The following is a 17,787-nucleotide window of genomic DNA, read 5'->3' on the forward strand; positions in this document are numbered from 1 at the left end:
GTTGCACAACATAATTACTGTAATTAATATCACCGAATTGTATACCTGAAAAATGTTGAATTGGCAAATGTTGCTTTATATATATTTTTACAACAATAAAAATTAATGTATCTGGGAAAAAAAGAAAATATATGATGTAAAGACTTTTCCCCTTAGTAGGTACTTAATAAATGTTAGCTTTTTTCACTTATCAACTAGAAATTCTCACTGTAAATTCAACTTCCCTTATACAACTAAACTGTATTTCTCCTTTAAATCTGTTCCTATTCCTGGTTCAATTTACTAACTTTGTTAATAATATGTCTACCTAATTTCCTAAACTAGAAACATTGACATCATTATTGATTCCTTGTTTTCCCACTATTTCCGTTCAACCTGAAAGCAAATTTCACCAATTTAGCATCTTGATGTCTCATATGTTCTCTTATCTATTCTCAGAGACTGTCCTGCTATTGAATTTCATTATCTTTTTCCTGGAATATTGCGATTTCCTCTTGACTGCACTCTCTGCCCAATAATACATGCACCACGTGACCCTGTATTAGCTCCCTGTGACTGCTGTAACAAATTACCACAAACTGGTACCTTAAAGGAGCCCTAGTGGCGCAGTGGTTAAGAGTTCGGCTGCTAACCAAAAGAGAGGCCGTTCAAATCCGCCAGTCAGTTCTTGGAAACCTCATGGGACAGTTCTACTCTGTCCTATAGGGTCATTATGAGTTGGTATTGACTCGATGGCAACAGGTTTGATTTTGGTACCTTAAAACAAGAGAAATTTATTCTCTCACAGTTCTGGAAACCAAAATTCCAAAATCAGTGTTGGAGGCTCTAGGGTAGAATCCATTCCTTTCCTCTTCCATTTTCTGATGGCTGCTAGCATTCATTGGCCTGTGGTCTCATCAGTCTGATCTCTGCATCCATCTTCACGTCACCTTCTTCTCTGTGTGTCTGTGTCAAGTCTCCTCTGCCTGGCTCTTTATAAGGATACATATGATTGTATTTAGGACTCACCCACATAGGAGGATAATATCCTCACCTCTAGATCCTTAGCTTACTGAAATCTGTAAAGTCAATTTTTTCTGTATAGGATAATATTCATAGGTTCCAGGAATTCGAATGTGGATATCTTGTAGCGTGTGCATTTTCCAGCTACCACAGGTCCCTTATTAATTACCTCCGGGACTTCATCTCCACTGCTTTCACCCTTACTCATTCTTTTCCAGCTACACTCTTCTCTTCAGTGTTCGTTGAACACGCTAGTGCCTGCCTCACGGTCTTCGCCCTTTGGTATTTCTCTGGCTAGATTGCTCTTCCCCAAATAGCTGGATGTTTGCTCCCTCACCTCATGTAACTTCTGGTCAGACATCTCCTTTTCAGTGAGGTCTTCCTGACACACTCTATTTAGACTTATATTTCCTCCCGACTTCATTCCTATCAATCGTCATAGGGCTTATTATTTTTGATATAGTATATGTTTCACTGATTCCTTTTTTATTGTCTACTTCCCCTCATTTAGATGCTAGCTCTGTGATGGCAGGGGTTTTTAATTTGTCTTGTTCCATGCTATATACCTCCAGCACTTGGAACTTTGCTTGGTACTTAGTAGGTGTTCAACAAATATCTATTAAATAAATGAATGAATGAACTCCCATATTGTCCCTGGCGGATCTTTCGTAAATCCATTTCCTACGTCTTTCCTCTCCTTTAAAACCGTTGAGAGGTTGTCTTTTTCCCTCCAGACTCAAGGATGCCTCCTAAGCATGCGTGCCGAGTTCCATCTGACCCTAAGCTGCTTTTCCAGCTGCGTTTCCTACAGCCTCTCTGGACGCACCCTCAGCTCTACCCACATATAGCTTCCTGCTGTTTTCTAACTCCAGCATACACGCAAATGTCTCTGCTTAAGAGAATGTCTGGACTGTGCTTTCTTCCATTCTACTTACCCTCATGCTCCCCATTTCGTCAGGTCTCTCTCAGCCCCTAGGCAAATGTAACCTCTGTCTCCACCTTACTTTTCATGACACTTGGCATATACTTCTGATGTTGACCCTTCACAGTTGTATCTTTTTTATATCTTACCCATTAGTATTTGAACTCCTTGAGGCTGGGTCGTTTTCATTCTTTTATGGCTGTTTCCCAGTCTGGTACCTAGCACATGGTAGACACTTCACAAATGTTTGATAAATAAATTGATGAATTAATTATTAATTTATTGACAGATTCTCCCTAGAGTTTCACTCCCTGAGAACGTGTTACATTTTCATAAAAGAAATAATTCCTTAAGAGGAAAAAAGAGAAAAAGATTTTTAAATAATATCTGTTCTGCATTTTCATTTTTTTAAGCCAAGGTATTATTAATCATGCTAAAACAGCAAACCCTTTGAGGTATACGCTTCGTAAACCGTGGTGACTAAGGGAATGTGCTTCACATCCTCACCTTGTTTGCAAGATAAAAATGCAGTTAGAAATTTGATATTATAAATGTTAAATACATTAGCAATATTTAAATTAAAGTACATCCTCAATTTTTAATTGATAATAATGCAAGAGCAGACATAAACGAACCCTTTGTTCAACACTTAAATGGCACAACATAAAGCTTAGTTCTGATTTTTTAGCACTGGATATTTTGCAAAGCATTTTGATGCTATCAACTGGGAGAGTAGCTATTCAGATTCATGAGGAACCCTTACTGATCACTGGAATGAAGTGTGAAGCATGAATTCAGTATCATGCCTGGACTAGATTTCAGTGTCCTTCCCTAGAAAGTTGCCTTCGGGTTTAATAGGATGCTTGTTATGAGAACCCTTTGGGTAGAATCATTTGTCAAACATTTTCCCTGGTTAAAATAGGAATCTTTCCTGGTCCTAGGTTTTAAATGTACAAACTGCTGAATAATATTTAATTTTTGATACTGTCAAACAAAAACCCCTGCCATCATGGAACTAACATCTGAATGAGGGAAGATAGACAATACAAGTGAAAGAACAAAATATATATTATATGAAAGGGTAATAACCCACGAAGATCCTTCAGGCTGAAAGAGGGATAGGAATGAAATGGGGAGGACATGTGATTCTAAATAAAGTGATTCAGGGAGGCCTCACTGGCTGAGTTGGTCTTATCTTCACTTCTTCCTTCTTTCTCATATCCAGCCAGTTGCCAAGTCCTTTGAAACATTTGTTTCATCCTTTCTTTCCATTCTTGTTGCTATAACCTTACTGTAGGACTCTTGTCTTCTTATAGGCAGATTAATGAATTAGAAGCTTTCCATTTCCTGTCTTGTTTCTCTCTGTCCTTCAACTACTTTACATTTACTTCTAACTTAATCTTTCTAAAATCATGTTACTGCTTTGCATAAAACGAAGTCCTATTGCCTTTAAACTGCCATCCAAGGCACAACAATTGCTCTGTATCTGCCCGGAGCAACAGAAAGGAGAGTCAGGAATAGTTAATTGGCCTAATAACATGTTTAGTACTTCTGTTCTACCTTTTATTTTGTTGCGTAATGGCAGGGGTTTAAAAGCTTGCAATTGGTCATCCAAGGCTCGACAACTGGTCTCTATTCTTCTGAAGCAACAGAGGAAGAAAGAGAATCAGGAGGAGGAGGAGGATATGGAATGTGTGGCTCATTGCCTCCATGAACAACTGGCTCCTTCACCATGAGACCAAAAGAACTGGATGGTGCCCAGCTACCATTACTGAACATTTTGAGCAAAGACTCTGTAGAAGAATCCTGATCAAAAGGGGGAATATGCAGAACAGAATTTCAAATTTTCATGGAATCATGAGAATCATCAAACTTTCTGGAGCCACGGAGGCTAGATGAACCCTTGAAACTATTGCCCTGAGATAATCTTTAAACCTTAAACCAAAAATATTCCCTGAAGTCTTCTTAAAACCAAACAATAGTTAAGCTTAACTAGTAAAGAATGTCTACCTTGAGCATTATGCTCTTTTAAAATCTGTCTATATGGGATCAAATTGACAACAGCAACTTGAAAGATTAGATAGGAACCGTAGGGGGCAGTGAGTTTATGTTAATGGGAGAGGAACAACTCAGAAAAGGAAGGTGAGAATTCATGCAGAACTTGAAGAATGTAATCAGTGTCACTAAATGGTACATGTAGAAACTATTGAATTGGTTGGTTTATGTTTTGCTGTGTATATTCTCAACAAAATAAAATAAATTATTGAAAAAGAAAAAAAGTCATATTGCCTGTAGGAGTAAGGCCAAACTGCTCAGAGTGTCATTCACAGGGCTTTGTTACTTGGGAGCAAGCCTTCCATCAGGACTTTAGTAAAGCTGCGTGCGTTTCCTCATGTTATACAGGTATTTCTATTCCTTTTGCTTCTATAGCATTTTTCCTGCCCACTTGCACATTTTAAGCCCCTGTAGCAGTTGTCAATGCTCCACTTATTTTGGCATTATGTTATATGCTATTTTGAATTGTAATTTACTGTTTCTTATACTTAAATATTCTCTGCATGTCTAGAATGCAAATTTGTTGAAAACAAGGATGGACCAAATGTTTGCTTGTAAATGAGTTCTTTGAAACTTGGAATATGTTTTATAATAGAAAAGAAAATATGTCATAAGTGATGGCCATGCTCTCAACCTAGTCCTCACAGGACTGTTTTTAACCCCAGTGTAGCTGAAATATTATACTAAGAACAGCAGACCAAGTTTTCATGGAGCTGTGAAATACAGGAGGAAGGAAAAATCAGTTTTTGTCTTCTTTGGGACATACAGAGATGATTTTAGGCAAAACATTGAAACAAGCAAATGTGTGGTGTGTCTGGCATCTTCCCATCATCCATTCCAAACTTTTTGTTAATTTCATAGAGTCCCCTCTTGTCTTAGTTATCTAGTACATCTATAACAGAAATACCACAAGTGGGTGGCTTTCACAAACAGAAGTTTATTTTCTCACAGTTTAGGAGGCTAGAAGTCCAAATTCATGATGCTAGCTCTAGGGGAAGGCTTTCTTTCTCTCTTGGCTCTGGAGGAAGGTCCTTGTCTCTTTGAGCTTCTGCTTCTGGGCAATCTTCATGTGGCTTGGCATCTCCCTTCCGCCATCTCTGCTTGCTTAATCTGCTCCTTTCATATCTTGTAAGATATTGACTCAAAACACACCCTACAGTAATTACTCCTCATTAACATAACAAAGACAACTCATTATCTAATGGGATTATAACTGTAGGCATGTTGCTGTTGTTGTTAGGTGCCATGGAGTCAGTTCTGACACATAGCGACTCTCTAGGACATAGTAGAATGGCCCCATAGAGTTTCCAAGGAGTAGCTAGTGGATTTGAACTGCTGACCCTTTGGTTAGCAGCTGAGCTCTTAACCACTATGCCACCAGGGCTCCATAGAGGTTAGGATTTATAATATATTGGAGGACACAATTCAATCTGTAACATTCAATCCTTTGGCCCCCCAAAATTCATGTCCTTCCCACATGCAAAACATATTCACCCCATCACATCATCCCAAAAGTCTTATATCAACTCCAAGTCCAAAATCTTATCTTCTGAATCATCAGAATCAAATATAGGTGAGATTTTAGGCATATTCCATTCTAGGGCAAAATTCTTCTTCATCTGCGAACCTGTGAAATCCAGAACACAAGTTATCTGCTTCCAAAGTACAATGGTAGAACAGGCACAAGATAGACATTTCCATTACAAATGGAAGAAATTGGAGAGAAAGAAGGGATAATGGGCACCAAGCAAGTCCAAAACCTAGCAGAACAAATTACATTAACTCTCGAAGCTTAAAAATAATCCTCTATTCTCTGAGACCATCTGGGCAGTGGCCCTACTCTCCAGACTCTGGGTATTGGCCACGCCCTCTGTATTCTAGGTGGAGACCTCTCAGCCCTGGGCTTCAGCCCCACCTTCCGAGTCCACTGGGACAGCAACTCAGCTCCCTTGGCTTTGGGCAGCCCCATTGTCCTAGTCCATTTGAGTGGCCACCCCACTCCCTCAACCCTGGCAGGCTCCATTTCCCTGCACCTTGGGCATGGTATCCCCATCCCCTCAGCTTTGGTCTGCGACCCAATCCTCTAGGCCTTTGGGCACAGCAGCCTCACACTCCAGAAATGAGTTGGTAGAGATATGACTCTTTGAAACCTAGGAGGCCACGGCTCCACCCTTTGAAAGTGAGGCAGCCCTGCTTCCCATAGTCCTTCCAGTAGCTCTCCAGGGATGGTCCTTTTCTTTTCTTGGAGGACAACAGATGTAGCTCATTAGGCCTGTTTCCTGCCTGTAGAATTTTAAGAGGCAGACAGCTTTAGTTCCTTTTGTCGTAGCACTGTCTCCTTCATTCTAAGCTATTGGTTTTCTGCTGTGGTAGTTGGATAGATCCGTCAGTCACAGGCTTAATCTCTTTAACAAAAGATTGTGTAGCCACGTCCTTGGTGAAGATTCTAGAACACATGTCCTGTGTACAACAGAATTTTCCATATCTTTAGATTTTGTTTTCATTTTGCACAGTTCATTTTTAAGTCCATCTCTTTCTTCTCACTGTAAGCGGCAAGGAGAAAGCACACGACCCCTTTAAGGTCTTGCTTAGAAACCTCCTCAGCCAAATATAAGTTCATCACTTACAAGTTCTACCTTCCTCCAAATCTTTGAACATAATTCAGACAAGTTCTTTGCCAGTGCATAAAAAGCATCATCCTTCCTCCATTGTCCAATCACATGTTCATCATTTTCTTTTAAAGCCTCACCAGAGCACATTTAACATCCACATGTCTAGCAACATTCTGTTGACAGTGCCATGTATGTTCTCTAAGACAATACAAACTTCCTCTATGGCTCTCATCACTTGTTTCTGAGTCCTCCCCAGAATTGCCTTTGGCATCCATAATTCTACCAACAGTCTCTTCAAGTCAATCTAGGCTTTTACTATGAGGCACCTTAAAACTCTTCCAGCCTCTACACATTACCCAATTCTAAAACCACTTCCACATTGTAGGTAACTGTTAGAGCAGCACCCCTACTTCTCTGTACCAAATTCTGTCTTAGCTATTTAGTGCTGCTATAACAGAAACTGACAGACATGTCTGTCAGTTTGTCATACTTTGGGGGCTTGCGTGTTGCTGTGATGCTGGAAGCTATGCCACCAGTATTCAAATACCAACAGAGTCACCCATGGCGGACAGGTTTCAGCAGAGCTTCCAGACTAAGACAGACTAGGAAGAAGGACCTGGCAGTCTACTTCTGAAAAGAAATAGCCAGTAAATACCTATGAATAGCAGCAGAAATTGTTAGATATAGTGCTGGAAGATGAGCCCCTCAGATTGAAAGGCACTCAAAAGATGAATGGGGAGGAGCTGCCTCCTCAAAGTAGAGTCCACCTTAATGACGCGGATGTAGTCAAGCTTTTGGGACCTTCATTTGCTGATGTGCCATGACTCAAAATTAGAAGAAACAGCTGCAAACATCCATTAATAACTGGAACGTGGAATGTGCGAAGTATGAATCTAGAAAAATTGGAAATCATCAGAAATGAAATGGAACACATTAACATCTATATCCTAGGCATTAGTGAGCTGAAGTGGACTGGTATTGGCCATCTTGGACTGAACAATCATATGGTCTACTATGCCAGGAATGACAGCTTAAAAAGGAATGACGTTGCATTCATCGTCAAAAAGAACATTTCAAGATCTATCCTGAAGTACAACACTGTCAGTGATAGGATAATATCCATTATGCCTACAAGGAAGACCAGTTAATACAAATATTATTCAAGTTTACCCACCAACCGCTAAAGTCAAAAATGAGGAAAGTGGAGATTTTTACAAATGTTTGCAGTCTGAAATTGATCTAACATTCAGTCGGGATGCATTGATAATTACGGGGGATTGGAATGCAAAAGTTGGAAATGAAGAAGAATCGATAGTTGGAAAATATGGCCTTGGTGATGGAAACGATGCCGGAGATTACGTGACAGAATTTTTCAAAACCAACAACTTCTTCATTGTAAATACCTTTTTTCACCAGCGTAAATGAAGATGATACACGTGGACTTTGCTGGATAGAATACACAGGAATCAAATCACCTACATCTGTGGAAAGAGACGATGTAAAAGCTTGATATCATTCAGAACAAGGCCAGGGGCTGGCTGCAGAACAGACCATCAATTGCTCATATGCAAGTACAAGTTGAAGCCAAAGAAAACTAGAACAAGTTCTTGAGAGCCAAAGTATGACCTTGAGTATATCTCACCTGAATTTAGAGACCATCTCAAGAATAGATTTGATGCTTTGAACACTAATGACTGAAGACCAGACGAGTTGTGGAATGACATCAAGGTTATCATATATGAAGAAAGCAATAGGTCATTAAACAGACAGGAAAGAAAGAAAAGACCAAAATGGATGTCAGAAGAGACTCTGAAACTTCCTGTAGAGGATTGAGTAGCTAAAGCAAAAGGAAGAAATGATGAAGTAAAATAGCTGAACCACAGATTTCAAAGGGCAGCTCGAGAAGACAAGGTAAAGTATTGTAATGACATGTGCAAAGACCTGGAGATAGAAAACCAAAAGGGAAGAACATGCTCTGCATTTCTCAAATTGAAGGAACTGAAGAAAAAATTCAAGCCTCGAGTTGCAATGGTGAAGGATTCTATGGGGAAAATACTGAATGACAAAGGAAGCAACAAAAGAAGATGGAAGGAATACGCAGAGTCACTATACCAAAAAGAATTGGTGGACATTCAGCCATTTCAGGAGGTAGCATATGAGCAGGAACTGATCATACTGGAGGCAGAGGTCCAAGCTGCACTAAAGAAATTGGGGAAAAACAAGGCTCCAGGAATTGACAGAATTCCAATTGAAATGTTTCAACAAAGGGATGTAGCGTTGAAGTGCTCACTCGTCTATGCCAAGAAATTTGGAAGACAGCAACCTGGCCAACCAACTGGAAGAGATCCATATTTATGCCTGTTCTAAAGAAAAGTGATCCAACAGAACGTGGAAATTATCAAACAATATCATAAATATCACATGCAAGTAAAATCATGCTGAAGATCATTCAAAAGTGGCTGCAGCAGTACTTCAACAGGGAACTGCCAGATATTCAAGCTGGATTCAGAAGAGGTCATGGAATGAGAAATATCATTCATTGCCAATGTCAGATGGATCTTGGCTGAAAGCAGAGCATACCAGAAAGATAATTATCTGTGTTTTATTGACTGTGCAAAGGCATTCGACTGTGTGGATCATAGCAAATTATGGATGACATTGCAAAGAATGGGAATTCCAGAACACTTAATTGTGCTCATGAGGAACCTGTACATAGATCAAGAGGCAGTCATTCGAACAGAGCAAGGGGATACTGTGTGGCTTAAAGTCAGGAAAGGTGTGCATCAGGATTGTATCCTTTCACCATACTTATTTGATCTGTATGTTGAGCAAATAATCCGAGAAGCTGGACTATATGAAGAAGAACAGGGCATGTGGATTGGAGGAAGATTCATTAATAACTTGCGTTATGCAGATGACCCAACCTTGCTTGCTGAAAGTGAAGAGGACTTGAAGCACTTACTGATGAAGATCAAAGACTATAGCCTTCAGTATGGATTACACCTCAATATAAAGAAAACAAAAATCCTCACAACTGGAGCAATACATAACATCATGATAAATGGAGAAAAGATTGAAGTTGTCAAGGCTTTCACTTTACTTGGATCCATAATTAACACCCATGGAAGCAGCAGTGAAGAAATCAAACGACACATTGCATTGGACAAATCTGCTGCAAAAGACCTCTTTAAAGTGTTAAAAAGCAAAGATGTCACCTTGAAGACTAAGGTGCGACTGACCCAAGCCATGGTGTTTTCAGTTGCCTTATATGCATGCGGAAGCTGGACAGTGAATAAGGAAGAGTGAAGAAGAATTGACGCCTTTCAATTTTGGTGTTGACAAAGAATATTGAATATATCATGGACTGCCAAAAGAAAGAACAAGTCTGTCTTGGAAGAACTACAACCAGAATGCTCCTTAGAAGCAAAGATGGCGAGACTACATCTCACATACTTTGGACATGTTATCAGGAGGGATCAATCCCTGGAGAAGGACACCATGCTTGGTAAAGTAGAGGGTCAGCAAAAAAGAGGAAGACCCTAATGAGATGGATTGATACAGTGGCTACAACAGTGGACTCAAGTGTAACAATGATTGTAAGGCTAGTGTAGGACGAGGCAGTGTTTCATTCTCTTGTACGTCGGGTTGTGGTGAGTTGGAACCAACTTTATAGCACCAAACAACAACGACATAACAGAAATGTCACAAATGGGTGACTTTAACAAACAGAAATTTATTTTCTCACAGTTTAGGAGGCTGTAAGTCCAAACTCACGATGCTGGCCTTAGGGGAGGGCTTTCTGTCTCTACTGGTTCTTGAGAAAGGTCCTTGTTTCTTTTGGAATTCTGCTCTTGAGTGATCTTCATGTGGTTTGGCATCTCTCTTACATCTCTGCCTCCTTAATCTGCTCCTTTTATACTTGTAACAGATTGACTCAAGACACACCCTATATGAATCCTGCCTTATTAACATAACAAAGACAGCCTATTCCCAAATGGGATTATAACCTCAGGCATAGGGTTTAGGATTTACAACACATATTTTGGGAGACACAGTTCAATCCATAACACCTCTTTAGACCCTCAGATGGCCAGGGTGGCTTGGATGCCCTCCTACCCTCTGTGGCATCATCGTGGGCTGCTCTGCTCTCCCAGAGGACCAGTTGCTTCAAACGTGCTTCTTGCCTCTGGTTTTCAGTGACAACTGCCATCTCCTCATGCTGCTGCTCTAAGTTAGGAGTTAGGCCGTAGTACCGTATTTTTACACAAACAACACACGCCTTTTGCGTTTGCTGTCCGTGTTCCCCACCCCGCCCCCATAAGGTATTTTCATAAGCACGCTATGCTAATTTTTTTTCCACAGCAACGTGTGGAAGAGGACTGGCACGGCAATGCTTGTGAGGGTACCTCATGGGGCGAGAGTGCGACTTGCAAACAGCAATACGAAAAAATACGGTAATCTGATTCATTGAGTTCATGCAGATGTGTAGGGCACATCCCTTCCTCTATGAGATTTTTCCATCTTCAGAGACCTTGTTCATTGTGCTAAGTGCTTTAGGATCATTTTCTAATTTAATCCTCTTAACAACCTTATTAAATGAGAGTGTTATTGTCTCCGTTTTAGAGATGAGGAAACTGTGGCTTGGAGAGGTTAATTAGTTTGCCAGGGTCACACAGCTAATAAATGGGAATCTGATTTGTCTCATTCCAAAACCATAAACTTTATCATGACATTATGCTCCTGCCAAGATAACATCAAGTTCAAGTCAAGAAATATTATTTACTATGTCCTGAGCTCTATAGTACAACTCTGTTAGTGGAATCTGGGGAAGGTCAAGAAAACAAAGTGGAATTATCCAGGCAGTATAGAGGAAGGGTTCCAAAAAGCAGAGTGCCACCCAGTGACGTGCTGGTTGGCATCTCAATAGTCAGCACCCTAAATTGACCACAATTCCTTTTTTCCATTTCAGAACTCACATACTTACATAAAGCTCTAAGCATTTTCAGGGTATGTTAACATGTCGGCTTTGTGTAAGCAAGAAAAAGAACTAATAGTTAATTGTATGTAAGGGTTGTTTGTTCGTCAGGTGCAACCTTTATTATGTAACATCCTCTCTTCCTCCATCCAACCACCTTCTTCGCTCATCTCCCACAACATGTACACACCGCATTTAGCATAATGAAAACATTGTAATTGAATTTAACTGTTAAACATGTTTTAGACAGATCTTTTAAAAAGGTATCATTCAGGATGCTATAAGTATAAATTGTTTCTATATATTTTTACTTGTAACTTATTAACAGTACATATTTAAGTTTGGCCTTGTCCTTCAGGAATAATGAATTCTGCTGTGATATCCACCTAAAGGGACTTTCAGCAAGTTGAAACAGGACTCTTAACAGGCTCTCTTTGCCCTTTGATAGGCACAGTCATTGGCAGCATCACTTTCTACCAGACAACTGTTACGGATTTCACGTCGGCTGTCACTGTATCCTAATGAAAATCTTCACAGTGCTGTTACTAAAGCCTGCCTCTCCAGGTAACCATATTCTCCCTTCTCACCAAATTTAAGTTTCTGTAGGGTCACTATGAGTTGGAATCAACTCGATGGCAATGAGTTTGTTTTGGTTTTGAACCATTCACACCTAAGAAGGAACATAATGCCAAAATATGTAGGACAGAAAAAAATCAGAATATAAGGGAAAATTGCAAAATCAGAAGTCATGGTAGGAGGTTTTACCTCACTTCTTTCAGAAATAGATAGATTATATATTCTAAAAATTAATAAAGATAGAAAAGATTTGGACAACCCCATTAACAAACTTGATAAAATGGGACCTTGTCCAGTGGACAAAGAATATTACATTCTTTTCAAGTACGTGGAACATTTGTGCCACATATCGATAATTGAATACACAGTCAATGCTCAATAAATACCAAAATCAAAAGTCAATGCTCAATAAATACCAAAGAATCTTTATCATAATGATCACTTTCTATGACCACAAAGCAACATAATTATTAACAATAACAAAAAATACATTTTTAAAGCCCATACATTTAGAATTTTGAAACACTTCTGACTCAATCATACATCAAAGAATAAATCATAATTAAACTTATGAAATAGTCACAACTCTATGACCGAAACCAAACCTCAGTATTTGAAAGATGCATCTAAGGTAGCACTTCAAGGGAATTTTTCTTTAGCCTTAAACTCACATATTAGAAAGGAAGAAAAAAAATTCATGAGCTAAACATTCAACTTAGAAGTTAGTAAAAAAAGTGACAGACTAAACCCAAAGAAAATAGAAGAAATTGAATGTTGAAGTTAAAGGCACAAATTAATAAAATTAGAATAAAGTAACCATAGAGAAGATTAGTCAAATAAAAGGATTCTTTGAAAATATTAATAAAATGAAACCCTGGTAGATTTAATCAGTATAAAAGAGAGCAAACACAAGTAATCTTAGAAAGTAAATAACATATCTACAGATAAAGTCAACATTTACAAAACAAAAAAAGGAGAATTTTCTAGAGTTGTATATATTATCTAAATTGGTGAAGAAGGAGTAGAAAATTCAAATAGAGCCATAACCATGAAAGAAATCATATTAGTTGTTAAAAATCTCATTAAAAATGCCATTCCTGGCTGGTTTTATTTTCAAGTTTTACAGATTTATCACAGAAGATATAATCTTTATCTTATACTAACTGTTCCAAAGAGTAAGTAGTATAAACTCCAGTTCACTTTGCGTTTAGCATAACTTGATACCCAAAGCAGACAAGAATCATTTATGTAGGGAAAATTATAAATTGAACTCAGGTGATGGATACAAACGTCCTAAATAAAATACTAACAAATCAAATCTAGCGATATATATATTTTAAATCATTAACAATTTGAAATTATCTCAATAATGTGAAGAAAGCTCAATATTCTATTATTTTAATTCACTGTATTAGCAGATTATTTTTGTTGTTAGTTGCCAATGAGTCGATTCTGACTCATGGTGACTCTGTGAGCAGAGTAGAACTGCTTCATAAGTTTTTCAACGCTGTGACCTTTCAGAAGCAGATTGCCAGGCCCATCTTCTAAGGTGCCCCTGGATGAGTTTGAACTGCCAACTTTTTGGCTAATAGTCTAGCCCTTACCCGTTTGTACCACTCAGGGACTCCATTAACAGATTAGTGAAAAAAATATAGTAAATGGAAAAAAAAAAAAGGATTTAATAAAATCCAATAGCCAAACCTAAAAAATAAAAACAAAAGAAATCTTTGTAAACCAGTGATACTCTTAGTAAACCATGAGTAGAAGGGAACTTCTTAATTGGCTACATTAAAAAAAAAAAAAAAATTCAAGAGAAATTATATCTAAATTAATATAAAAAATAGAGTTTAATGAAGTTACTGATGCACCAAAATCAGTGGCATTCCTATACTCCAGTAACAATGATCCCATTCAAAATAGTAGCAGAAAGCTTTGAGCATCTAGAAATATATCTGACAAATGACATATAAAGTCTTTATGGGGAAAACTATTAATCTTTGTTGAAAACTATATATATATTTTTAAAAAGACTTGAATAAATGGCAAACTATACCATGTTCAGGAAATCCTGGTGGCATAGTGGTTAAGAGCTATGGCTGCTAACCAAAAGGTTGGCAGTTCGAATCCACCAGGTGCTCCTTGGAAATTCTATGGGGCAGTTCTACTCTGTCCTGTAGGGTTGCTATGAGTCGGAATTGACATGACAGCAACGGGTTTTATACCATGTTCATGGAAAGGAAGACTCAGTATGGTAAAGCTGTTTAATTTTTTCCTCCAAAATAATATATAGATATAATTCAATCAAGATCCCACCAAGGGTTTTTTTTTCTTTTTTTTTTTAATTTGACAAGCTGACCTCAAAATTGGCATGGAAGTATGAAGGATCAATAATAGCCAGGGGACTTTTGAAGAAGATTAAGGGGGTGTACTTACTATTAGATATCAAGATCCATTGTAAAGCTGTATTTATTATAACAGTATGGTACTGGTGCTAGGAGAGACAAATAGACCATTAAAATAGACTACAGAGCACAGAAACAGACCCACATATATGGAGGAACTTAGTATATGTTAGAGATAGCATTATAAATCAGTGTGGGAATGGATGAACTTGTCAATAAATTCTCAAAAAAAAAAATTTCCACTCTATCCCATATGAAATTGTAAAATTATATATATGACAAAAAACATTATAAGCCACTTTCTAAGTTATAAGCCACAAACTTGGAGAAAATGTTTACAAGATTTATAATCAAGAAAAAACTGGTATTCAAGGACTATAAAGTACTACAAATTAATAAGAAAAAAGAAACAACCTTAAATAGGCAAAGGATGGATATGCACGCACAGAAAAGTTAATTCCAATGACCAATAAACATTTCAAAAGATTCTCAACCTCATTATTGATCAGGGAAATCAATTTTTTTACATGCTATTTTATTTTATTTAAAAAAATGTACTATATATAGGTCAAAATCGACTTGATGGCACACAACAGCAACATATATGCTATGTCTGTTTAGAAATACTATATGCATTTTGTACATGTAAAATACATATCATAAACGACATTCTGCAACTTTTAGAAAATAATTCTGCAACTTGCTTTTTTTTTTCATTTTATTATGTTTTAGGTGAAAGTTTATAGCACAAATTAGTTTCTCATTCAAAAATTTATACACAAATTGTTGTGTGACATTGGTTGCAATCCCTGTAATGTGTCAGTAATCTCCCCCTTTCCCTTTACACTCTGGGTTCCCCATGTCCATTCGTCCAGGTTTCCTGTCCCTTCTTGCCTTCTTGTCTTTGCTTTTGGGCAGGTTTTGCCCATTTGGTCTCGTATACTTGATTGAACTAAGAATCGTGTGTTATTGTTTGTTTTATAGACTTGTCTAATCTTTGGCTGAAAGGTGGACTTTAGGAGTGACTTCAGTTCTGAATTAGCGGGTATCCGGGGGCCATAGTATTGGGGGTCCCTCCAGTCTCTGTCAGACCAGTGAGTCTGATCTTTTTTTGTGAATTTGAATTCTGTTCTACATTTTTCTCTTGCTCTGTCCGAAAAACCCTCTATTGAGATCCCTGTCAGAGTGGTTGCTGATGGTAGCCGGGCACCATCTACTTCTGCTGAGCCAAGATGAACTAGAGCCCAGTGGAGGCTGTGGTTCATATGGTCCATTAGTCCTTTGGACTGATTATTTCCTTGTATCTTTGTTTTTCTTCATTCTCCTTTGCTTCGAATGTGATGGGTCCAATGATGTATCTTAGATGGCTGCTTGCAAACTTTAAAACCCCAGACACTACTCACCAAAGTAGGATGTAGAACATTTTCTTTATGAACTATGATATGCCAGTTGATATAAATGTCTCCTCAGCCCTAGTAACTCGGTCCCTCAGGGTGTTTGGATGTGTCTAGGAGCTTCTATGACTTTGCCTTGGTCAAGTTGTGTTGACTCCCCCTGTATTATGTGTTGTCTTTCCTTTCACCAAAGTTAACACTTGTCTACTATCTAGTTAGTGATTTCCTCTCCCCTCTCTTGTAACCATCAAAGATTGCTTTTTTCTGTGTGTAAACCTTTTCTTGAGTTTTTATGATAGTGGTCTTATACAATGTTTGTCCTTTTGTGATTAACTTATTTCACTCTGCGTGATGCCCTCCAGATTCATCTACGTTCTGAGATATTCAACAGATTCATCATTGTTCTTTATTGTTGTGTAGTATTCCATTATGTGTATGTACCATAATTTGTTTATCCATTCCATTGATGGGCACTTAGGTTGTTTCCATTTTTTTTGCTGTTGTGAATATTGTGAATAATACATTGGTGTGCACATGTCTATTTGTGTGAAGACTCTTATTTCTCTAGGATATGAGGTTACTGGATCATATGTTGTGTCTATTTCTAGCTTTTTATGGAGACACCATATCATTTTCCATAGTGGTTGTACAATTTTACATTCCCACCAGTGCATAAAAGTTGCAGTCTCCCTGCAACCACTCCAACATTTGTCATTTTCTGTTTTTTTGATTCGTGTGGGGTGGGGGGATGAGATGTTATCTCATTTGTAGTTTTGATTTGCATTTCTTTAATGGGTAATGATAACGAGCATTTCCTAAGGTGTCTGTTAGCTGCCTGAATGTTTTCTTTGATAAAGTTTCTGTTTATATCTTTTACTCATTTTTTTAGTGAATTATTTGTCTATTTGTTATTGAGGTGTTAAAGTATTCTAAAGATTTTAGAGATTAGACCCTTGTCAGATATGTGGTATCCAAAAATTTTTTCCCAGCCTGTGGGTTCTGTTTGTACTCTTTTGGTGAAGTCTTCTGATGAGTTTAAGTGTTTAATTTTTGGAGCGCCCAGTGATCTAGTTTATCTTCTGGTATTTGTGCATTGTTAGTTATGGTTTGTATTGAATTTATGCCATGTATTAGGGCCCCTAGCATTGTCCCTATTTTTCCTTCCATGATTTTTATTGTCTTAGGTTTTATATTTAGGTCTTTGATCCATTCTGAGTTAGTTTTTGTGTATGGTGGGAGGTATGGGTCCTGGGGGAAACCACACTTAAAACAATAATTAGCTATCATTTTACATCCATGAGACTTCAAAAATTAAATTTTTTGTGCATAAGAGGAAATGGAATTTCATTACTGCTTACTGCTGTTGGGGTGGAAGTCTCATCACTTTGTGCTCAATCTCACAGTATCTTCATATACTGATGATGCTAATGCCCTATGATCTGACTATCCCACTGCTTCATATCTATCTCATAGATAGACTTATATATGTGTAAAAAGAGGCATGTACAAGAATGTTTTGCATCATTGTAATAATGAAAAAAATGTAGACAACATATATGTCCATCAGCACGGAATGATATATCAATTGATATATTCATATAAGAAAACACTATACAGCAGTTAAAATGAAGTAGATCTACATGTATCAGCAAGTATAAATCATGACAACATAATATTGAGGGAAAAAAGTACATTGCAGTATAAAAAAATGCAATATTAAAGTACATTGTTTACAACTTATGCAAGGACAGGTCATGGAAGCTGCGTAGACACATCTAAACTCCCTAAGGGACTGAATTGCTGGGCGGAGGCCTGTGGGGACCATGGTCTCAGGGAACATCTAGCTCAA

At 38.0% G+C, this 17,787-nt stretch overlaps 1 protein-coding gene across 4 annotated transcripts in view; it reads left to right on the forward strand.

The window, feature by feature from the left end:
• Positions 1-17,787, forward strand: part of VWA8 (von Willebrand factor A domain containing 8) — a 468,389-nt gene that overhangs the window by 165,445 nt on the left and 285,157 nt on the right. For all 4 annotated transcript variants that reach the window (XR_002824147.1, XM_004376614.1, XM_023731623.1 and 1 more), the window contains exon 17: positions 12,015-12,130. Coding sequence is in view for 3 of the 4 variants with exons in the window: in XM_004376614.1 (XP_004376671.1) it covers positions 12,015-12,130 (116 nt within the window). In the remaining variant the exon portion in view is untranslated. The remainder of the gene's footprint in view (positions 1-12,014; positions 12,131-17,787) is intronic.

This window comes from Trichechus manatus, unplaced genomic scaffold, assembly GCF_000243295.1.
Source record: "Trichechus manatus latirostris isolate Lorelei unplaced genomic scaffold, TriManLat1.0 scaffold00044, whole genome shotgun sequence".
Classification (NCBI taxonomy): Eukaryota; Metazoa; Chordata; class Mammalia; order Sirenia; family Trichechidae; genus Trichechus; species Trichechus manatus.